Below are 23,695 nucleotides of genomic sequence, written 5' to 3'. Positions count from 1 at the left end.
CCTAGTACCCTGTGGCAGGCCGAATGCATAGTGATATGGAGGCTCATAGGGAACCAATCTAAACGCCGATGGTGTCACTATTCTATAGTTATTACACTGTGCAATCAACATCAACTTCATAATGATAAGTAAAAGCAAGTTGTCTATTCCTCTTGAACTAGCAGTCGCTAATACTACAACACTTAGTAATATTAATAACAAGTGACATTGTAGATTACAGATGCCGCTATAATAATTGAGAAATTCAACAAAAAAAGGGTTAACAAACTGTGTCTATAAAAAAAATTTCAAGGACCGATTTGAACAATGTTGCTGATTAAAAACTGCTGAGAATTTGGGTCTTTTATTCTTCTATTTCAATCACTTAACCATAGCCGCTCGACCTGAGATGTAGTGAAACAAAAAAAAAACAAGCACAAATGAATTATCAGTACTAAGTGGGTTTTATAGTCAGCAGGTACACAAGCATCATCATGGTACCTGAGGAGGCCTCCAGGCGGTCCAGCTTGCTGACCAGCCAGTCCAAGTTATCACAGAACAGAGCACAGTTGGAACGGTTCCCTCGGATGAGAGATGCTGTTCAGCAGAAACACAGGGAGAGAAATGCCCACATTCAGCAAAGCAGAATTTCACTTACAGTATATGCTGTTTGCACGGTGTTCGGTAGAGATTGCCGGAAAGGATGCACTACCGAACTGAAAAATGGTGAACTACTACGTCAAGAAAAGGTTAGGACTTTTAAACTTAAAAACATTTTTTTAACAAAGGTCTCAGAACTCTAACAAAAAATGACCCAGAGGGAAATTCAACCCAGGTCCTTTTCGTTAGAGCCATGATCAAACCCATGTTTCTTTTGTGTTCACCCATCATTACAGCAACAGAGCAGACTAAAGGGCGCTGTAATGTTTGCGGCTGACGTTATCTTCGGGATCGAGTTTCTTAAAAAGGTGCAAATAAGCAGAAGCATGTTGTTTCGGAAGATTGTTTGAATCATGCAAAGAAGTCAAAGAAGAAAAATATACACTATATATTATGCCCGTAAGTCTGAACAGTGATGTAACTGTCCGAACACCATTGTTACCAGACTGTAACCCCACTGGTTAGCTTGGTCCTTTCTCCCATTGGCCAGCTGCTTTCACACATGAACTCTGGACAATGTCCGGATAATCAGGTCGGAACATTGTCAGGAGTTGGCCTTTCATACATGTAGCACACAACTAGAGATTGTCGGTGTCAGACGCATTCACACCTACTGGAAATACTCAGTTTGGTTTAGGCAACGGGCGGAGCCTGGTTACAGCGTGGCAGAGGCAGGAAGTGACACAATGACGCTGCAGAGTTTTACAGCACACCCAAGATGGCGGACGAGGCTACAGACTTATCAGTAGTTGTGACTTTATTTGCATTGATAGTCAATGTATTTGGACGTGTCCTCAATAAAAACTAAATAGTAGAAAGTAATAAAGGAAAGCAGAAAGGAGTACGAAGCAGCTACGCGCCAGTTTCATGATAAAGACATCATCAACACGTGACACGCCCACTCGCCCACTGAATTATCTGGACAATCACCTGCTCTGTTCACACACACCGCTCAATCGGACATTACACAGACTTTGTACGAAAGATCTATTTGGGTAAAGACCGGTTAACATTTGCGTTCACGCATACAGCTTCTCCGGGAAGTGTCCGGATCATTTCAGGGTTGCAGTGCGTGTGTGAAAGCAGCTCTCGGAAGTAAAGTGCATCGTTGTACAATTAGTGGTACAAAAGCTTTTCCATGCAGTACCCTGTAAAGGCCAAATTCGTGCCAGTTAAGCACAAATTTTTCATCAGTCACAAAAATAAAAACACCTTCGAAAGCACTAAACCATAAATGTACAATGCTGTACTCATTTTTAAAATTCTAAGTACATGCAAATAGCAAATTAAATTTATTTTATTTTGTTCTGTCTTTCTAATTTCTAATCTAATTCTGTTTATACAGCGATGGTTTAGCTTATTTTTATTTATCATAGATGTATAGAGTGTAGACAGTGTTCTCTGATAATCAAAAATAACCGCGATTAAGAATGTTTTTGCACAAAATGTAATGCAGGTAAGGAAAGAAGCCCCTGAAGACTCGCTTCAGGGGATATGTACTGTAACTGCTTTGCAAGAAATTAATGTTTGGGGCTTGGTAGCCCTAAAAGGGAGGAGTTATGTAGTGGAAAGGTCACAGAACTTAGAGCAACACATTGTGTTTGATATTGAAATAGTAGAGTGTGGCGTTTTCGCTCAATGCCACTCCCAAGAGATAAGTCAGTCAGGTAAACAGTGCTATTTAATTAGATGAATTGTTGGAATATTCAGCCAAGGAAACACTTTTTTCCCTTTGGTTCAGTGTCCAGAGGGTTGCTTCTCTTACCCAGCAGCTCATACAGCAGGTTGACTATTTCCTTCCAAGACTCTGCAGCCTCCTCGCCAGCAAACTCAGAGAAGTGGGCAGCAGTGTTGTACACGTTCAGACGATCGATGCACTCCAGCACTATCGTGATCATGCCCTGGAACCAACAAAAGAAAGGAGCTTAATTAATGGGGCGCCAGAGAAGTTCAAAGATAGAGAAAGGACAAACATACGATAAGGATTTCCAGGAATGGGTAAGAGGTTAAATCCACCTTCCTCAAGTTTTCTCTCCCATCAATTCAACTGTTTTTGAACATATACCTTTTTTTAGGAAATACAAGTAAGTGGAACAGTTTACTCCATGTATTAATTGAAATGATTTACTCATGTGTTTTTCTATGGGGAAGGGGCAACTGGACTGGAATGGTTCCATTTTTTTCCCCGGATCAATGTTTCTTTTTACGGGCAGCGTTGCTGGATGTACCTCCTCTTGGAAGAGGTTCTGCCTGTTGCGCAGGGAGCGAAGCTTGGTCTGCTTCTCCTCGTGCTCCAGCTCCTCCTCGGGAGGACGGAAGTAGAAGATGAGGTCCTGCAGGGAGAGGATGACGCCCTCCAGAGGCAGGGACACGGGCCCCGGGGCCTTGTTCTTGCCGCTCAGAGAGTCCAGACCCCTGGGTAAACAAGAGTCACCAGGAGAATCCGGCTTGATTTTGGGGATTTTCTATTTTTTTCTTTAGATGTGAAGTGTTCCACATTTGTGCCCCTTTGGGATTGTCACGTCTGAATATTCTTTATTCATAATTGTAAGATATGCATTTTATTTCCAGGTGTTCCCAGTCATTATGCCATGAATAGGTGTGCTCTGCAAAAAAAATATTCTGTGACATAACCCCTTGGTTTCTGATCAGACTTTGAATTCGAAGCCTCGAATTTGGGGTTTTACTTGCCACCATCGTGGCAAGAACCAGAGCCAGAACTTTATAAATTTCTACCAGTCAGAAGAAGGAAGAGACACACCCACCTTGCTTCAACATGAACGAGGAACCTGTCAATCAAGCCCACTATGCCCCCAACTACACCCGCTTTTAAACATTTATATCCTCTGAGACTTTATATTTCCAGTTTCAATTGATCCGCCTGGTCTGAGGTTTAGCCAAACTGCAGTTTAAAGCATTTCCAAATCGGCTTCAACCCTTGTGTATAAATAATGTAAAAGGTCGTACTTGATGAACTGTCTGAAGAGGCCCGCGGTGCTATAGATCATCCGAGCGGCCTGGGACTCCTCAGTCTGGGAGCGCGACACTGTCAGCGCGTCATCCATGTGGCCCTCCTGGTGCAGGATGGCCTGGAGAAATGCAACGGGAAAGGAGAACAAAGATCATGCAGCAAATGTACTTGGGGTCTTGAATCTTACTCTGATGCTGAAACATTCGCCTGATGAAAGATACAAGGTTTTCATCGGACAATGAGCAGGGTAGGAACATTTCTTTTATGCTCCATTTTAATGCTTGTGCACTGTATATATATAATACTTGTGTTCATCAGTCACAGGGTTCAGTTGGTAAGTGTTTAGTATCTGGGATACTCACGGTACTATGCCGCTCATGTCTGTTCCATATATTCCATATATCACTATAGTACCATACCACACATCATGACAATGGGGGCGGTGGCTCAGGAGGTGGAGCCGGTCGTCTGGTAATCGGAAGATTGCGATTGCGGTTCGATCCCCGGCTCCTCCTGGTAGCGTGCTGATGTGTCCTTGAGCAAGACACTAAACCCCCTTACTGCTCCCCGGGCGCCACTACATGGCAGCCCACTGCTCCTAGATTCGTCAGTTACTAGGATGGTAAAATGCAGGGAAATGCATTTCGTTGCCTCAGTACTTGTACTCTGGGCAATGACAATTACTTGAATCTAATTTAATCAAATCTAATCATGTGTCATTATCCCCGGTACGATGGCTGTACTGTAACAGCTGTTTCCTAGCTGGATTCCTGTACCTTCCTCTTCATGGTGCCCAGGCGAGCGGCCTTGGCATCCAAGGCGGCGTAGGTGAGCCACAGGCCTGTGGACACGTGCTGGACGAAGCACATGGACTCTCCGTACTTGATCTCCGGGATGCCCATCCCCTCCACGTCACGCTTGTGGGCCACCTCCACCTTCTCCTGCTCAGGGAAACCGGGACACAAACAGAGAGGTGGGGGGGAGAAGAAGGGTGGGAGATGGATCAGGGAAGTAAACAAAAAGATGAGGAACACAGAGGACGGAAGCCAAAATTCAAACGAGAGTCAGGTCCGTGCTGAAGCTCAGACCTTGGACACGCGGAAGCAGAAGCCTGACAATTTGGTGTTGGCCTTGTCGGGGTCCACCACCATGAGGCCCTTCTCCTCGTCCAGACACAGGTACCGGCCTGTGGTGATGTGACGCACCCGGAACGACTGGCCCCACTTCATGTGGCCCCCACTCCAGCTACAGGGACAAGGGAGGAAGACACTCAAACATAAGGGGAGCTAAAAATACACCGGGAGTCCGTATGTGCAGATTTCTGCCAAGCGAGCACAGACCATGTGGGCGTGGCGCCCACGGGTGCCGCTGAATCCCGACGGGATATTTGTTGCAATGATCAGGCAAATCAAAAGAAAATGTGTGTATCTAGCTGGAGATTCAGATCCCAAAGGTTAAGAATGTATTTATTCTGCACTGCAAAAAAAAATCAATGGCTCATAAAAGATAAATTAATTTTATATTCATTTTCAAGATTTTCTAGCTTGTGGAGATTTCAGGTTTTGAGGTATGGCACAACACCGTCACGGAATTTTGATAGAAATCCATCCACGGTTACAATATTTACTTCACACGGCGATGAGTTTGTTCTGATGCAGTGTGTACATAATACAGAAGAGAACAGAGGAGCTGGAAGAGACCATCACCTGATTCTCAGAGGTTCCAGCCTCCACAGGGACCGGGCCTGACTGCACACAGCTCCGCCTTCATAGTGGGCCATCCTGCACGGGCAGAGGGGAGAGAGACGCGGCGCGTGGGTGGAACGTCAGCACTATAAGATTTTACATGCGAAGTTAATGTGCTTTGGACCTCTCTGTTGCTACTAATTAACCTGCGCTTCTCCTCGCCCTCCTCCGGCGTGGAGATGCCGAGACACTCGTCCATGTGACCGTGGAACAGCCTGAGAACGTGACCCCCTGTTAGAAACCCTGTAAAGAGGAACACACAGCGCTTCACGTCAGTGTGTCCATGTGTGTGTATGTGTGTGGGTGTGTGTCCGTGTGTATTTGTTTGTGTTTATTATTTTTGTGGATTTGTGGCGGTGTGTGGGGGGTTGAAAAACAGTTTAATGAAAAACAGCTGAATAATGGTGCATGGATGTGTGTGTGCACCTGCGTGTTAGTGTGTGTTGAGTTTAGAATTATGTGCACAATTAATTACTGCTTGAGTTGAATAACGATGCATGGATGTGTGTGTGTGTGTGTGTGTGTGTGTGTGTGTGTGTGTGTGTGTGTGTGTGTGTGTGTGTGTGTGTGCGCGCGCGCGCCTTTATGTTTGCATGTCCGTGTGTTATGGAGTTATTGAATTTCCATCTAATTCAAAGGGTCGATATTTTCGTACCCTCGGCCAGTTCGCAGCCGGAGCACACCGGGTTCATGTTCCACAGAGTCTGCATGAAGGAGGCGTCCACCATCAGATCCCCACTGGCGTAGGACAGATGCTGCCGAGATGAACAGGATTATCATGATTAAATCTTATATTTGTCTATATTTGTTTTTGTTTTATATATATAAACAAAATATAAACAAAAACAAATATAGACAAACATAAGGCTGGTAAGCTGTAATAAGTCCTATATAAACCCATATCCCTGCAGGGAAAAGTGAAGTTTTTCTAATCTAAGCAAATATAATTAAATGAAAGGCGCTACGAGGAGTTTTCCACTATTTCATGCATATCATTATTCATGTTTAATTGATGCATTTATGTAACTGATCAGATTAACGGACCATTTGTGATATACATTTATATACATATTCCCTGCAAAATCTGACATAGCAAACTGTATAAAGTATTTATGGTAAGGTAAATTAGCTCTTTGCTATAAGTGGTAGTGGCTGCTAATGTCACTGAAAGCCAAAACTACTTAAAAAAATAAAAAATTTAAATTAAATTAAATTAAATTAAATTAAAGTACATTAAATTAAAGTAAATTAAATTTCATTTAATTTCATTAAATGACATATAGTATTGAACAGAATCTCTCACCAGGTATCTCTCCGAGGACACGCTCACCAGGATGAGGTCGTCTCCCACTCGGACCTTCTCACCTTCTGACCTCTGCTTGGAGGCCGGGTGGATGGTCCACCAGCACGCCTCCCCTGCCGCCAGACAGCCAAGAAGAAGAAGAAGAAGAAGAAGAAGAAGAAGAACAAGAAGAAGAAAAAGAAGAAGAAGAAGAAGAAGAAGAGGAGGAAAGAATCACCACTCCTGACTCAGTGCTCTTCAGTAATATTCAGAAACCATTTTGAAGATAGTGCACACATTTATTTTAATCTACTTAGCTAACCCTAGCTGGGACAGGGTTTCTGCAGGTTTCATCAAGTTAATTTTAAGACTTTTTAAGACCTTTTAAGCCCTGAATGCAATGCTATTTCACGTCCACACCGGCCAAAAAAAAGTAGCCGACGGGGGGGGGGGGGGGGGGGGGGGGTAGTACCGACACAAATTACAGTTTTCCAAGTTCCTGTGTTTTCTGGGTTTTTAGAGCTCCATGTCCTCGTCTAACGTAACACCAGAGCACGAGTCCACTAGTTCATCGATCGCAGATGGCGTTGTTCTCTTGGACGGATAAATAATATTTTTTTTTTTTAAACCTTCAGATCTGGATGATTCCCTGAATCCCTGAACTCCATCATCCAATAAGTTTTAAAGACCTGTCAAAATTGATTTAACACATTTTTAGTCCAAAAATTTAGATGATTGGATTTTTGTCTTTGTGAGACTTTTCAAGGACCTGCGGAAAGCCTGTGGGACATGAGCAGATATGTATAATGCAAAACAGGCCTCAGAACAAACGATAGCCGGTTTTAACGGTGTCGCTACATTTTAATGAGAACCAGAACCATTCATTTCTCGTTTAAAGTCGCAGGTTGACATTCAGTCTCGAATGTTTCATGGAAATCTTTTCCAGGACGTGTCCTCGAACCGGTACCTGTGGCGTCCTCCTGCAGGCCCACGTCGAACGCCAGCTTGTCTGTGAGGGACCGGGACGTGGTCAGGCAGCTCAGGTACTGGAGAGAACATTCGTTATTAGGGCAGGCCAAGCAATTTTCCAAATGTATTGCAGCGCATGTCGATACATTTTGGTTCGATACAAAATGTCGGCTGTAAGTTCCACCACAACGCACAACGGACTCAAAGAACCTTCGTTGAAAGAAATAAATGAGGAAATCACATTTTGGCTGCCCAAGTAATTCATTATTAAACTGTGAACCTGCGAGAATAACGTGCCACGCCATTTAAAAAACACAGTAGTTATCCCACTTTATATACGTAGAGTCAAATTACTAAATAAAATGAGGCAGTGAGACAGAATATTGACTTGAAATTATTTCTGAACTAGAAGACCTAGCGCATCATTACTAAATGATCGGCTCCTTGTTCGGAGAGACAGAGGGACATAAATCCAAGCGAAGAGGTCGTTGCCCGTGACTCATTATCGGCTGACCGCTGATTCCCGCTATCAACCAATCAGAGCGGAGTATTCCTCAGGGTCTATTTCCATTAGTCTGATGTAATCTCAGAAATAAAGCGCCTCCTGAAAGTAATTCATTTGACGTGCAACATTATGATGAAATGAGGACGCTTTTTATATTTCTTGTCCTATAAATGCACTAAAGCACACTGACTGGTGCATTGACATCTTTTGATAGAGGAAAGGAGTTGATGTCACTACGTCTGATTTGTTATGTCCACACATTTTCAAATGCAGCGTTGAAAAAGCAATTTGAGTAAAATATGGGGTTTTTTTGCCCTCAAACAAACTCATCTTACATTTTCAATTACCATTACAGATATATTGACTTTCATACCAGTTCCTGAATAATACTGTTGATTCCAACTGTCTTCCATATACTGATTTAAAAAAAAAAAAGTCTCTCCTTAGCATTTATAAAATATTGATTTAGCAAAAACATGTTACACTCTCTTTTAAGCCCACTTCCTTTTGATTGGTCAACTCTGCCGGCCCCGGCATTTCGGATTTGTAAACGGACGATGAAATAACAGGCCTTATTTTGGATTCTAGATCAGATATGAAACCACAAAATGCGCGACGGGTGCCCTGGGACGTCTCACCATGCCAGAGTGGTTGTGTCTGAGGAGGATGGCGTGGCCGTAGAGCAGCGTGCGGTGACCTCCGCCCTGAGACGACTGTGGAAGGGAGACAGAACAAGGTTTTTTGCGCCGTGGAGCAGCCGCTGCTGATCCACCGCAAACAGGAGAACAAAACACAGGGAGACGGATCACAGGAACCACAGGGAGACGAGGGCGGCCCTCCCACTCAGAGAACGAGTTGGAATGATGGATTGTGTTCCCAATGTTACGCCTGCGACTCCTACACACAGCTCTCACAAACTGTATTTTTTTTTTTTCGTTTATTTTTTAAAATTTTTTAATTGCCGCACTATTTTAAGGACGGTTTCGCCGTTTTTCATGAAAATGCTGGTTCCCATCATTTACACCGCTTTGCTATTGAGGAACTTAGCACTATGCCGCAGCTTCTCACCGTACTTAAATGCAGTCCAAGGGGCAACGTTTAAGCCTAATCAAATAAATCCCCTTTTTCGAGAACAGGAAACTCACACTATATGCACCTACTTTTTTGGATTTGAGTCGGATAACAGTAATATAACATTTTATTGAAAACTCCAAACTGAAAAATCCAAAGCGTAACTTTGACTAGAGCAGGCAGCCGGGAGGAAGCGACGCAACTTCCTGTTTCTAGTGTCACGCGTTAGTGCGGATGTAGTCGAAAGAGCTGATTCGTAGGGTCAGTAAAACTCTGAAAAACAAAATGCCATACAATGCAGGGTTTGCGACCAGGAGATTTAGCGCGTTATAACATAATTTAACACGTTTTTAAGCCCACATTTTCAATGAGGCCGGGGATGAAAAGCGGTGAACATTAACTTTAGAGGCTTCATTATTTAAACAGTAATGAAAATAAATATTATGAAGATATGAAAAAAAAAAAAATTTAAAAAAAAAGACACTGAGAACAAAATAAAGGCTCAAACAGAGGACTGGATACAGAGACACCGGTGAAAACACAGTTGAACACTTTGGGTCCAGATTATCCTACCTTGATTCAACATCCAGCCGGGTTTTTAAACGAGAAAACACAATTACTGTTGTTGCAACGGATAAAGGAGCTATTAAAAACCACCTATGACAACAGGATGATGACGACGGCATGTCAGGTCTGCGGAGGTTAATCCCCAATAAACCGCCGGTGCCGAGACAATTTGGTCGGGGGCCTGGGGTGGCAGGGGTGAGCGCCCAGCCACCGCCTCATAACCGCATTAAAGCCGCGCTCGTTCGAGACAGGTGTGTGTGTGTGTGTGTGTGTGTGTGTGTGTGTGTGTGTGTGTGCGTGCGTGTGTGCGCGCGCGTGTGTGTGTGTGTGTGTGTGTGTGTGTGGGCGCACGTAAGTATTGGTTTGAGAGGAAAATAGGCCCGGACAGCACTTGGGCGGGCGGGCGGGGACAGGGAGGGGGCTTAGGTTTCCTGCCTATCCTGGTCCGGGCTGTAGGGACTCTCCGCTGGGCTGGATGCCATGCTATTCTCATCCCCCCCCCCCCCCCCCCCCAGCCCCCTCACCCCTCGCCCCGGCATGGAAAGCCTCTCGCCCTCCTCTATCCTCCCTCTCTCTCTCCGTGTCCACAGAGCTCTTTGTCTGTACCGCTACCCGCTGACCGCACCGCAGCATTTATGCGTTGGTTCGACGGAGGTGTTTTAATAACGCCCACAGGACCAGAAGCGCTCCTCAGATCATAACGCTTTTATGTCAGCAGGGCCGAAATGAACCAGGGGCTGGCTTGGGAAAAAAAAAAAAAAAAAAAAACGACGAAAAGGAAGATAAACATTTGGATGAGTCAATAGGACAGAATAAAAGGGCAAAACAAAGCATACAGTTTCAATGATGGAAATGGTCTGATGAGATGGGCTGACCGTGGGGAACTGTGGGAGACGACAGATACGGTGCGATGCTTCAGAGAGTGAGATGGAGCAAATCAATTAGCCGAGGATTGTTTTGTCCGTAGAGGTTGAAACTACTGGAGCAATAAACTGGAGTTACTGTCATTGCAGCAGCAGGGGGAGTTTATTGTTTTCAAATGACGGAAACAGAATGGAATTCTCCTTAGCGAGCAATTAGTCCCATGTCTTTTTGAGTCGATCCCTCAACTCTAACTTTAATGGGAGCTCATCTTACATCCCACAGGTAAAAAAAAAAAAAAAGAAGCATCTTGGTGGCGGCTCCGCCTGCATGGACCCAGTTGGGATCCCAGGAGGGGAGCCTGCTTAAAAAATGAACGACAGCTCTGCTGAATGAGCGGCGCCACGGGAGCGAGAGCGTAAGGGACACAAAACAAAAGGAGGTTTGAATGGCTCGGCCAAATTTCATTCACTAGAGCAACCGCTTTGCGAGGACAGGAGTGAGACTGGGTTGCCAGGTTTGGGTTGGTTCAGGACACAGAATGAGACACGTTTGGAGACATACCCATTTGTCCAAATCGACTGCCTGAACGGCAGAGAGCAAGGAGGGGAGGGAAGGGGAGCGGAGTGTCAGAGAAGAACCAAACAGTGACGACAAGTTCATGGCTCATAAAGTTAAGGAGGCTGGAGGCTTGAAGAGAAAAGATGCATAAGGGCTGTGAAAGCACGGGAAATTCTTTCTACAAACACAACTTCATCATCAAGCTGTAGCCCGTTTCGGGTATTCCCAGTATCCCTCCATTTCTTTGCCGTCACCCCCCCCCCCGTCATTTTACTCGTTCACCGTTGCGCCTCGATCGTCTGCAGCTTACCTCCGTCATCTCCACGGTGTTGGCCAGCATCTCCTGCAGAGCGCGCACCGACAGCGACTGTTCCAGGATGAAGGCACATATGGCCAAGTCTGGAGGCACATTCTGTCACACACACAGACAACAAGGGATAAAATGTATATTTAACTTGTGACAGGGATTGTGAGCCTGGTGATTGCATGTGATGCGTTACGGTAGCAACGCTGTGGCAACCAGCGCCACACAAAGCTGATTCTCACCAACGTAAGGTCGCCACACAACTGGCGGAAATTGAAAAACGTGTGTGTGTGTGTGAAGAGATGGTTTCATTTCACTGTGACCTTGGATAATCAAAAGTGATTTTTTTTAATTAGCACTGTTTTAGCGAGAGGAGTTTTAGGCCCATATTAGAAATGTTGCGCAATCTTTGACTGTTTTTCATCGTTGTGCAATATTACACTGGATCCCAACCCCCTCGCTGGCCTTTTTGGAACAGGCCAATCAGAGGAGGTCCTGCTGCATTTGCCTCCCTGCTGGCCCGTCCACTCATCTTGTTTAATTGGGAGGCAAAAAAGCCGCCACCCTTTATGCAGTGGATTCAAGAGGTGATCAAGGTCAGATATACTGGGGGTGGGTGACGCCACAAGTTTAATGAAACCTGCTCTCCTTTTATTAGTTGTTTTTAAAATCCATCCTTTGACTGAACAATGTGCAGGTGTCAGATATGTAAACTGGTTAATTAAAATACAAAAAGAGTAAAGGACAAAACTGGTAAATAGTTTTTTCTTTGACTGGAAACGACGTCTGATCGGCTTGTTGTTTAGTGTTTTTTTATTGTTATTTATCTTAAAAAAATATTCTAATATGACCCTGAGCAAGAGCATGGGGGGGGGGGGGTGGAATAAGTCAACATATTCATGTAACCATATTCCAACCTGAATATATTGTAAATAAAGTGTGTATGTAAAGAAAATAAAATGTAAACAAAGTTGTAGAAAAAAAATTATAATAAATGTTGAAACTGTCTGCCCAAATTGTCACGAATTGTTGTAATGTTCAATACACTATTACACAAAAATGCACAATAAACATCGGAGCTGGGCCTCGAAGCCCAGTCTGCTAAAGAGAAGACGGCCGGAGGAGGGGCGGAGGAGGGGCGGGGTGGGGCGCTCCGCAGAGACTCACCTGGGCGTTGGACGTGGTTTCCAGGAAGCAGAGACGGTTTCCGAAGCCCTCGCAGGACAGACACAGCTTGATCTGCTCCTTCAGGACGGACGCCGTGCACTGCAGCACCACCTGGTCGTCCTGCAGGGACCAGGGTGGAGGCGCACAGTGAGGAACTTTCTACCTCATATATCCTCTGTCAATGTATCCCCTGCTTTTTTTTGCATGTGATGCTCGAAAAGCTTTTGGATATTACTCCTAATGACGAAATTGTGACAGTTTCAGACTCAGCACACCGAGAAAATACGCTTTAAAATTCACACTTTTCACATTTTTCATCCAGTAGCGTTTAGGCTGCATGGCTCGAGATGAGTGTGATGATAGAAGAATATCTGGAAACTTCCCAAGGTTTTGAGGCGACATCAAAAGCACACCTTCCAAACCAAACCCAACCTCCTCCAAACCATCCCTTATTCGAAATGCTTCATAACATGCTTCAAAAACAACCTATATTTAGGAAAACAACTTAGTGTTTTCCAATGGCACAGATAACGTATTTTGTGTACATAAGTACAAGCAGGAAACGAGAGCATCGCCATACAATGGGGGCCAAAAATCGACCAGGCCCCCAACTGGTGGCAGCAGCCAGCACAGTTCGGCCCCAGTAGCAGACCCCTAACAGACGGTAATTTGCAGATCCCCGTCCACGTCGTGTCCCCGCAAAGGCCGGTGTCAATACAGCGATAAACACCCGCTCCCATGTGAAGCGGCACCCGACACCCTGCATTCCCAGCTGCTGCCGCCGCTCCGCGCCGCCGGGCAGGAGGGTCCATCACTTAACCCCGACCGACGTCCCCCCTCCCCGGGCTCGGACGCGTTTCGTTACCGCGGCGTTCCTCGGTTAAGAATGACGCGTTATGGTTTCGCCGAAACAGACCCTCTCAGCCTTTTGTCGCCGACGGCCTGTGCACGTTCTGGGGTTTGAGCCCCGGAGTGTGTGTGCGTGTGTGTGTGTGTGTGTGTGTGTGTGTGTATGTGTTATTGTGTCAGCAATGGACCGATGACTGATGCTGGAATCGGATATCCGCTTGACACCGTCCTAAATTAGGGCATCGGTATCTGGGAATAACCCCAATATAAAAATATATGCTACCATGAAACATATTATATAACATATATAACATATCAGATGCTGCAGATTGCTTTTTTTGCTGTTTTCAGATTTTCGACATTTTTGACCCACAGGTTAAATGTTACGGTCTGTAACATAGAAAAATGTATTATATGTGACTGGTGATGCCCTGATGGACTGGAGGTTTATAACTCAGGGTATTGAACCGGTGGCATCGGTCCGTCCCTAAAGGGTGTGAAATGTGTGGATTGAAGGATCGGGGCTCTGACCTCAAAGAACAACAACACAAAGCGTTGCCATGACAACCACAGGGCTTGGCGTCTTTTGAGTCCGGGGGTTATTGTCAATAACTCACGATAGTGTCATATCGCCGGGCACCATTATTTAGGTTAAAATGAATGATGTTGAGGAAAAGGGGCCAACAACGTATTTTCACAATATGTCGTCTGGATTATTTGATGCAGTTTTATTAGAAAAACGATGGTAATCGGCGTCGTTAAAAATACCACTCAGTACATTATTATCGTGATTTTTAATCCGTGATCTGTTGCAGTGGCAGGCGTCGACTGATCCAGCGTTTTTCAGCGAACTCATATCTCCTCTCCGCGCCCGGAGGCCTCCTCCGCCACGCCTCCGGCTGGGGCGTGTCCCCTCCTCGCCGGGGCCGGTTCATCCATCATCCATCTCTCCTCAGCCTAGAAACGTCTTCCCTGCCCTCCCTCCCCACTCCTCCCTTCTCCCTCCTGAGAGGAAAGTGGAGCACCGCACCCTCGCTTCTCCACCGCTGGCACCAGATCCCAGAGGCCGCCTCCACCCGCCTCCACCCGCCACCCGGCTCCTTCCCAAGGAGGGGCCAGGTTCCGTATTTCCTCTTTGGAGATACTGTGCTTTTCACTGTCTCGGTTCAACCTTGGAGCGCAAGGAATTTCACCTCGTTTACGCAACAAACTCTGAACAAGTAAACGGCAGATCTCCATTTTTTTCGTTTTTTTTGGTGAAATGGTTTGTCGAATATTTTGGTTGTAATATTTTTCGGAATGATTCGAGAAAATCGTCCTCATCGATCTTCTTTGAGAGGGATACGGTTCTTTTAAAGAAGAGGGGATTATTTCTCACAAGGTTTTTTTTCTTCATTTAAACAAAACGTTAAATCAGATGTCATTACCGCGTAGTGGATTGAAGATGTATTTTGGCAGCGTTTGCCGCCAGGTCTTCCCAGCCGCCCCACGGATCTACCCACTCACTCCACTTCAAAGCTGAGCTTCAAAGCAGCGCAGCACTTCAATGGCATGAAAAACTGTTTCTATATTTATGACACGTTATGGTACCACTGTTATAAAGTCACCAGAGGCGGCTGGCCACACTGTACGCAGGCTGGCCACACTGTACGCAGGCTGGCCACACTGCACGCAGGCTGGCCACACTGCACGCAGGCTGGCCACACTGCACGCAGGCTGGTTACACTGTACGCAGGCTGGCCACACTGCACGCAGGCTGGCCACACTGCACGCAGGCTGGTTACACTGTACGCAGGCTGGCCACACTGCACGCAGGCTGGCCACACTGCACGCAGGCTGGCCACACTGCACGCAGGCTGGCCACACTGCACGCAGGCTGGTTACACTGTACGCAGGCTGGCCACACTGCACGCAGGCTGGTTACACTGTACGCAGGCTGGCCACACTGCACGCAGGCTGGTTACACTGCACGCAGGCTGGTTACACTGCACGCAGGCTGGTTACACTGTACGCAGGCTGGTTACACTGTACGCAGGCTGACCACACTGTACGCAGGCTGGCCACACTGCACGCAGGCTGGTTACACTGTACGCAGGCTGGCCACACTGCGCGCAGGCTGGTTACACTGCACGCAGGCTGGCCACACTGTACGCAGGCTGGTTACACTGCACGCAGGCTGGCCACACTGCACGCAGGCTGGCCACACTGCGCGCAGGCTGGTTACACTGCACGCAGGCTGGCCACACTGCACGCAGGCTGGCCACACTGCGCGCAGGCTGGTTACACTGCACGCAGGCTGGCCACACTGTACGCAGGCTGGTTACACTGTACGCAGGCTGGTTACACTGTACGCAGGCTGACCACACTGTACGCAGGCTGACCACACTGTACGCAGGCTGGCCACACTGTACGCAATATATCTATGTAACTATATAACTATATCACTATATATCTATATAACTATATAACTACATAGATATAATAGAGGGTGTCCCTTGCCTCCAAGCACAAGTCTTTTGTTCTTTATTTTTTTGCTTTTATATATAACACCATGTGTTTACCCTGTTACGACTATTATGTAATTTTTCCAAATAACAAAAATAAACCTGACAGGACTTTACATATTTAACCTGGAATGTTCCACGTCTGAAATAATTACATTTTTCAATATTTTTGTTAATTATCTTTCTCCAGTCAAGCTCTGTTATAATGCAATACACATTTGATTCAAAATGATGAGAATTAGAATACACAACCAAAAATATTCTTGCAATACAAGGCCTGATAAACAGTATTTCAGCGACTCGTATTTGTAAAACTAGATTTAGACTGATATGATGCTTTGGGATTTACTCATAATGTCTGTGTTGAAAACAGTACCAGTAGCAGCAGTCCCCGATAAGGAGAGGGGGCTGAGGTGCTGGGCGGCTAAATGCAGACCAAAGTAACTGGGTGACTCACTGCTCTGAGACTGTGACTGCACGATCAGATGACATTTTCAGCTCATAGATAATTGTATATGCACCACAACATTATTCTGACCAGGCTGCACTGCTGCTTGGCAGCCTCCTCCACAGTAAAGTCCAGAGCTTCACGCCACAGAACGGGATGTATGCTGTAAACCGAAGGTCAAAACAAAAACAGAGGGCATCAAGTAAATGAATTGCGATCATAAAAATGAGCACAGAGATTCAAGATGAAAGTATCTTTTTTGTGCGATGAATCTCAATAATGTTAAAGACCACCTAAGTGGGTGCAGAATACCAATTAATCCATAAAGAAAATGACAAAAACTGATTAGAAGACAGCGACCAGGTGGTATTTGGAATGAAGGAATCAAACAGCTCTGAAGGAACATGTGGTGCGCAGGCTGACACTTTCATTTCCTGAGCTCGGAGGCTGATTGATTCTGAAATCCCCTGCCACTTCGGCCGCTCCGCCGGAACAGTGTGTACAACCTAATAGGGACTGTGAGGAACAGCAGGACGGGCGCCGAAAGAAAACGCTCCAGAGCTGTACGAGCCGCCACCAATGTCGACGCAACGCGGCAGACTGAAAGCCCGATATCCGTTGTTTTTTGGATTGTTGGGATTAGATCCCAACTTGTCGCCCACAACAACCACTTGAAAATCTAACTCACCCTCCTATTAATTGGCGCTCGATGAGCCAACCACAGCTGCTGATAACGTGTTAATCTCACACATCCGCAGCAGACGGGGGGAAGCAGCAGGTAGAAAGTAGGCAGCAAAGGCCGCAACGTGTGAAGTGCTGAAGCGCTGAACTTCTACCTTGGCAGCGTCTAAAGATCCAACCCCCGCCTGACCACGTCCAGTTCCCCGTCAAGGTGACGGGCGTCGGGTTACGGGCCAAGACATATCTGGAGTCGGCCGCCGAAAAGCGCAGGATATGTGGATGTGCGGGGTCAAAGGGCGATGGAGAGACAATTGGACGCACGGTAAATTGGCAGACCAAGCACATGTGGTCCAGCATTTCATACCCACACAGCTGGAGCTGCTGAAACCGGACACCTTACTGCGCTCTGAATCTGTCCGTCCGGCGGTGTGTACACGCGGCAGACAGACAGGAATCTGAAGCTCTGAGGATGGAGAGGGCGACAGACGCCCGAGGTCTCCACAGGTCGCAAAATCCAGACCCCAACCCAGTCGCACCAGTGAAATTCCTAGTCCTGCAAGACCCCGGTCTGGTCGGGTTATTTTCTGGATCCAGACAGATCCGATAATTAAAATTGCTCCTAAAACACGCATGCGTGCACCTGCTCTCCGCGACTCCGTACCGTCCTCTCGTGATCAGAGCTGACGCCTCCTCTCAGACCTCGTCAGCTATTACACATAATGACACACAGATCCGTGACCCGAGGCGATGGAATCCGACCCGACCCAAACCCCAAATTGGCGTTTGGGTAGACCCGTGGAGACCACCGTGGGACGATCTAGTCCTTAAAATGAGCTGTCACAGGGATCGGCTGATGGGGAGACGTGCATTACGACGGCACATGGATAACATATGACAACCTATGACACGGTGGTCTAAGATCCCATGATGTTTCTTTCAAAATGGAGGCTGAAAAAAAGAAAGCTGACCTGAGAGAGTGTCTCGTGTCTGTGACCATGGCAGTTTGAGGAATGGGTGATCCCCCAGGCTCCATCGTGAGAAGATGAGGGCTGCCGTGCACGAGGGGAGCGCTGAGAGGGTTCGCTGAGGCAGTAAGCGTTTTTTTTTTCCCTGACGGCTTGTTGTTCGCGGCGATTCATTTTCTCAAAAGACAACCAACAGGTGATGGAGCCAAGAGAATGTTGGTGCCAAATCTGATCATTTTCGGCTGTGGCCGGAAGGTTTGTCTCCTCTGCCAGATAAACAAATAAGCAGCGGCAGGGGTCCCTTTTAAATAATCATAGATAGATGGATCGATACAGACAGACAGACAGACAGACAGACAGACAGACATAGATAGATAGATAGATAGATAGATAGATAGATAGATAGATAGATAGATAGATAGATAGATAGATAGATAGATAGATAGATAGATAGATAGATAGATAGATAGATGGATAGACAGACAGACAGACAGACAGGTAGGTAGATAGATAGATAGGTAGATAGATAGATAGATAGATAAGATAGATAGATAGATAGATAGATAGATAGATAGATAGATAGATAGATAGATAGATAGATAGATAGATAGATAGATAGATAGATAGATAGATAGATAGATGTGACTTTGTTATTAATCAGCTACTTCCTCAAGGTGACCACAACCATACGTTCTGGCCTGATTGACAACCGGAGCTTTAACCAGGAAGTGACCTGGAGGTTCCTCCTTGTGTTTCGGCTGCAGGGAGGAGGAGAACGGCATCGGGCGGAGGAACAAGCTGAGCTCCAAACCAAAGTCCTTCCTGCAAAGTAACAATCCATCAAGTGGGCGGTGCAGCCTTTGGCCCGGCGCCCCGGTCAGTCTGCTGATGCTCGGCTTCCCCCGGTCCAGGAAATTGACTACAGCACTGCAGACACAGTTTGAGGGATTGCACATTTTACAGTATGTGGGCGGAGGAGTGTGTCGATATGGTGTGTGTGTGTGTGTGTGTGTGGTGGGGGGGGGGGGGGGGGGGGGGGGGGGGGGGGGGTAGGTGGAGGTGGAGGGAGGATTCCCCCTTCGTGGGAGCTTTTTGTGGGGTCAAACAGCTCCAAACTGCAGAGGTATACCATCCGAATAGAAGAGAGGCCACGGCCCCACAAGGGGATGGAGAGTAACTCTGTAAATGTACTCTAGTACTGTACTGAAGTACAACTTGGACGTAGTCGCACGTTACCTGAGTAGTTCCATTTTTCGACACTTTATTTGCCTGCACTACTTTACTTGAGAAATGCAAGGAATACCATCTATCACCTTCAGTTATTTTATAGTAGTATGTATTTAGGACCGTACATAGTTATGTGGCTTGGGCTCTTGGTAATGAGACGGTACATCTGACTGGAACCGCAGCTCTGTCTCTCCAGATCCTCCCCGGCTCCCTGCACGTCACGCTGCAGCTCCACTTCTTCCCCTTTGCTTTTTTTTCATAATTTATTTACATTCATTGCATTCATCATCGGGCATTGTCGGATCGTTCTTCACTTATTCATGTCTTGTGCTGTGAAATGTGGCGTTCCTATGTCTTTGGGAAAGTAATGTACGCTGCCTCCGCAGACAGGAAACCCAACTCATTGGAATTCACTTGAATGCAACTGAATCGATCTTTCTTCGGTTGTTTCCTTCCCTGTTTTCTTCATTCACTTCCAGGCGTTTCTTCTGTTTTTGTCTTTATTTCCCCGGCCTGAAAACTCTCTGAAACCTCTCCGGAATTCGGCGCCCCCCCCTCCATCTTCCAAGCTCTCGCTTATTCTTCCTTCCTTCGTTCTTTCTTTCTTTTCTCTCCTCCTTCCCCTGACCCCTCTACTCCTCTCCTGCCCCTAACCCCCCCCCCATCCCCCCCCCCCCCCATCCCCCACCCCCCACCCTCCACCCTCCACCCCCCGCCCTCCCATCCTTCTATTTTGGGTGCCCGCACCTGTCACTCTCACGTTCCCTCCTTCTGCTGACCAGCAGATACTCTGAGGTCTCACTTGGACATGGTACCCCCCCCCCCCCAGACTTCAGGAGAACCAGGGGCCTATATATACTGACGCAACAGAACCGGAGTCACAAACACAGCCTCCAAACAACACGGGGGGAAACTTCAGCGCTGAAAAGAGTGATTTAATATTATTCTGCAGCATCGTAATTGGTGGGAGTATCCCCACGGGCCTCGGAAGGACTCCGCCTGACGACTGCTGACTACATCTCCTTTATGTACGTCGTTTAAACAAGAAAACAGAAACAAGAAAAAAAAAATGTTAGGGCCATTAAATGTTATTTATCTGTAATTATTGTTCGCTTTTGGCAAGTTTATTTGTATAGCCAGGGCCTCCCAGAAGGGGGGGGGGCTTTCTGGGGGCCAGCCCATGGGCTGGAGGCATTTGCGGGGGCCCATTTGATCTCCGCTCTGCTGCGCGATCAGAGCGTCTCCGCTCCGCATCAGAGTGATCTCCGAGAAGAAAAAAAAAAAGTCAATAAGATAAAAACAACAAATAAAAACAGCGTGTTTTTATTGTGGATCTGTTTATTTTAATCCGTTCTCTAATTGAATTAAACAAAAAAAAAGTACCATGCTTAAAGCAGCCCTATGTAACTTTTGGTATTTGGGATTTGACGCCCCGACAATTTCTGAGTGCAATTGCAACCCTCGTAAAACTCCGGTGCAGCGTCCGAAAATAATTAATTTTACCGGACAAATTTGAACCTCATCGGTCATGTTTCAATAGCAGTTCATGTTACAAAAGCAAATATAATGTACACCTAGATTACAGCGCGCATTGCACGCACCTCGCGGCTTCAGCGAGCACTCAGTGGGCGCAGGGATCGGCCTCCGGCTACCGTTGTAGGTACCAGATGTGCTCGGCCTGGCAGATCGGCTCGCCCGCTCGAGTCAGAGGGTGAAACCAACCCCCTGGCGCAATGAAAGTGAGGGCCGGCGCATGGTGCGGCTACCTTTTGTACGAGCATGATTACCAGACATTTTAAATGCCAAGTTTATAATTGATCGTTCTTTTTTTAAATACATTTTACCAGCGGAAAAAAACGGCAATTACCGCAGCCAAACATCAAGGAAGTGACTTGGTCGTCAAGGTAATGCCGTAAAGCTTAAGTGACATAGTGCAAGAAACAGGCGTTCAGGGGGGGGGGGGTGAAAGAGGTGCCATTTTCCATATTACAAGTCAGTGTTCCATCAAAATGATTCTGAAGCTATTATTTGAAGGTTATTTTTTTAAAAGTTGCTTTTTTTTGTCGCTGGACGTTTTCAGGACCCAGACATTTCTGTGGCTGGGGCCTCTGTATAGCACATCTCATAAACAAGAATTCAAAGTACTTTACATAACTCATTAAAGAACATTATATAACATTATATCAAAGGAGCAAACAAAGCATAGAAATAAAATTGGATTCAATCATTTGTTTGCTATGAAGTAAAGTGTAGTTTAGTCTATGTCTTTCTGTCCTTATTTCCTTTCTTGAGGACTTTTGTCTTACTCCACTGTTTAATTTGAAAATCAGATTTGAAAGGTAACCAGACAAAAACAGCTCCATCAGACAACATTCTTGTAAACAGTTTGTCTGCAGGCAGAAAGACGCACGGTCCTCAGAGAGAGGGAGCTCAGTGGCACTAATGAAATCAAGTGGATGCGGCAGCAGATCGGATCATTTTGGTTCTGAATGGAAGCCAGAGGACATTGGGTATCCCAAAAAAAAAAAAAAAAAAGAAAAAGAAACATTTTAGTGGAGTGGACTTTAGCGTCATTTCCCAATTTGCCGGCTGATATGAAGCTTATGAATCACACAATAACGACGCAATTCCAGCTCAGATGAAGCGATGGATGCCCGCTGCAACCCACCGCTTTGCGCAGGAAGATGCCAGGAGTGAACACCAATGCAAATCAAAGCAATACGTCTCGGAAGCCCCTCGCTGCAGGGTCCTCGGACCTCTGGTGCGAGTCACGTCAGGAGGTCCCCTTCCTCTTTGTATTCCCCCTGCATATCTGAAAACACCACCCTCCACTAATTCAATAACGCTGTGACAAAATCACCCCAACCCCACCCATAAATCATCGAGCGGCCGCCGCCAACCGAAGCACTTGGCAAACACGATAACTCCGGCAGACAGCTACACTTTAAAGGGGAAGACCATTATGAATAAATGATTTCAGTTGGCCCGTGTTAAAAATGTAGAGAGTAGTTTCTCTTGAAAAGTCAATTTGGCCAAAGATTCAAACTGGATTTTTCCTCTCACGTGAAGACCTATAGCTGAAAGTCTATTGTGCTGGTGGTGACAATATCGACTTCACACTCTCATTTCTGTCATTTTATGTTATGTTATTTTGTTAAACTCACTGAGGTGTGAGATCTGGGCCTGTTTTACAAACTGATTTTGAACCTTTATTGTAAAACTGTCCCTTCGTTACATTTTTATTTACATTCATAGTTTATAGAACTATGTGTAACAGGTCTAACAGGTCTGCCTTGCAAGAGAGATCCTGATCTACCTTTACCTGTAAAAATAAAGAAAATATAATAATAATAATAATAATAATAATAATAATAATAATAATAATAATAATAATATCAATAATAACAACAACAATAATATCAATAACAATAATAATAATAATAATAATAATAATAATAATAATATATCAATAACAATAATAATAATTATTATTGTTATTATAATAATATCAATAATCACAATAATATGAATCAGAATAATAACAATAATAACAATATTATAATAAGGTTGATGCCCCTAAATAAATCTACAGTATATGGAGGAGAAAATGGTAGGTAATGAACAAACACACTTGTAAACATGCACAAAAATGTGCACACACACATACACATGCACACACACAACCACACATTTCTGTGATTGTGTTATGAGTGATCATGTTTTAAAGTGTGGTGACACCACTCTCTCTCTCTCTCTCTCTCTCTCTCTCCCTCTCTCTCTCTCTCTCTCTCTGTCTCTCTCTGTCTCTCTCTCTCCAGACCTGACCACCTGTTTATTATGTGAACTGCTGCTGGTGGCGTTCATATGGGGGCAGACCGACAGGTGCCCAGCAGAGTTTGACCCGCGGTGGAGGTGTTCATCTCTCGGGCTCAGCACTTCTGAAACCCCCCCCCCCCCCCCCCCCCGGCCCCCCACGCCGCCCCCCCACCCCCGCATCCACCCCCAGTCGTGTGCTCCGCTCTCCCCCTCAACTTCACCGCTGCTACTGTTTTGGTGTTCCTCCGTTTGGACGCAAGAGGTGCATCATTTGCATAGAGGTTGACTAGACACCACTAGAAATCTCTTTTTCCTTTTGGAGTAATTCTGTTATTTTCGTCTGTGATGTCATTGTGGATTCTCTCATCAGTTCCCTCAGCAGTAATAATCATTATATCAATGAAAAAATAATAGACTATATATATATATAAATATATAAAATAGATTAGATATATAAATAGTTATATAAATATATATAATAGATTACAATAGAATATATATATATATACGTATAGAATAGATGATAGATGGAAAAAATGACTAGTTGACCCTGGGCCACCAAA

The 23,695-nt window shown here is 45.6% G+C and overlaps 1 protein-coding gene across 1 annotated transcript in view; it reads right to left on the bottom strand.

Moving 5' to 3' along the window:
* Positions 1 to 23,695, bottom strand: part of ryr1b (ryanodine receptor 1b (skeletal)) — a 90,774-nt gene that overhangs the window by 61,980 nt on the left and 5,099 nt on the right. The window contains exons 2-15 of the mRNA XM_080006723.1: positions 12,643 to 12,762; positions 11,482 to 11,583; positions 8,750 to 8,824; positions 7,605 to 7,683; positions 6,659 to 6,771; positions 6,011 to 6,110; positions 5,502 to 5,598; positions 5,317 to 5,391; positions 4,699 to 4,855; positions 4,387 to 4,551; positions 3,607 to 3,728; positions 2,868 to 3,054; positions 2,405 to 2,540; positions 481 to 576 (exon numbers count right to left, since the gene is read on the bottom strand). Of these exons, the coding sequence (XP_079862849.1) occupies positions 481 to 576; positions 2,405 to 2,540; positions 2,868 to 3,054; positions 3,607 to 3,728; positions 4,387 to 4,551; positions 4,699 to 4,855; positions 5,317 to 5,391; positions 5,502 to 5,598; positions 6,011 to 6,110; positions 6,659 to 6,771; positions 7,605 to 7,683; positions 8,750 to 8,824; positions 11,482 to 11,583; positions 12,643 to 12,762 (1,624 nt within the window). The remainder of the gene's footprint in view (positions 1 to 480; positions 577 to 2,404; positions 2,541 to 2,867; positions 3,055 to 3,606; positions 3,729 to 4,386; positions 4,552 to 4,698; positions 4,856 to 5,316; positions 5,392 to 5,501; positions 5,599 to 6,010; positions 6,111 to 6,658; positions 6,772 to 7,604; positions 7,684 to 8,749; positions 8,825 to 11,481; positions 11,584 to 12,642; positions 12,763 to 23,695) is intronic.

Source organism: Zeus faber, assembly GCF_960531495.2.
Source record: "Zeus faber genome assembly, chromosome: 9".
Taxonomy (NCBI): Eukaryota; Metazoa; Chordata; class Actinopteri; order Zeiformes; family Zeidae; genus Zeus; species Zeus faber.
The sequence above is the reverse complement of the archived record's forward strand: the minus strand, read 5'-3'. Positions and strand labels throughout refer to the sequence as shown.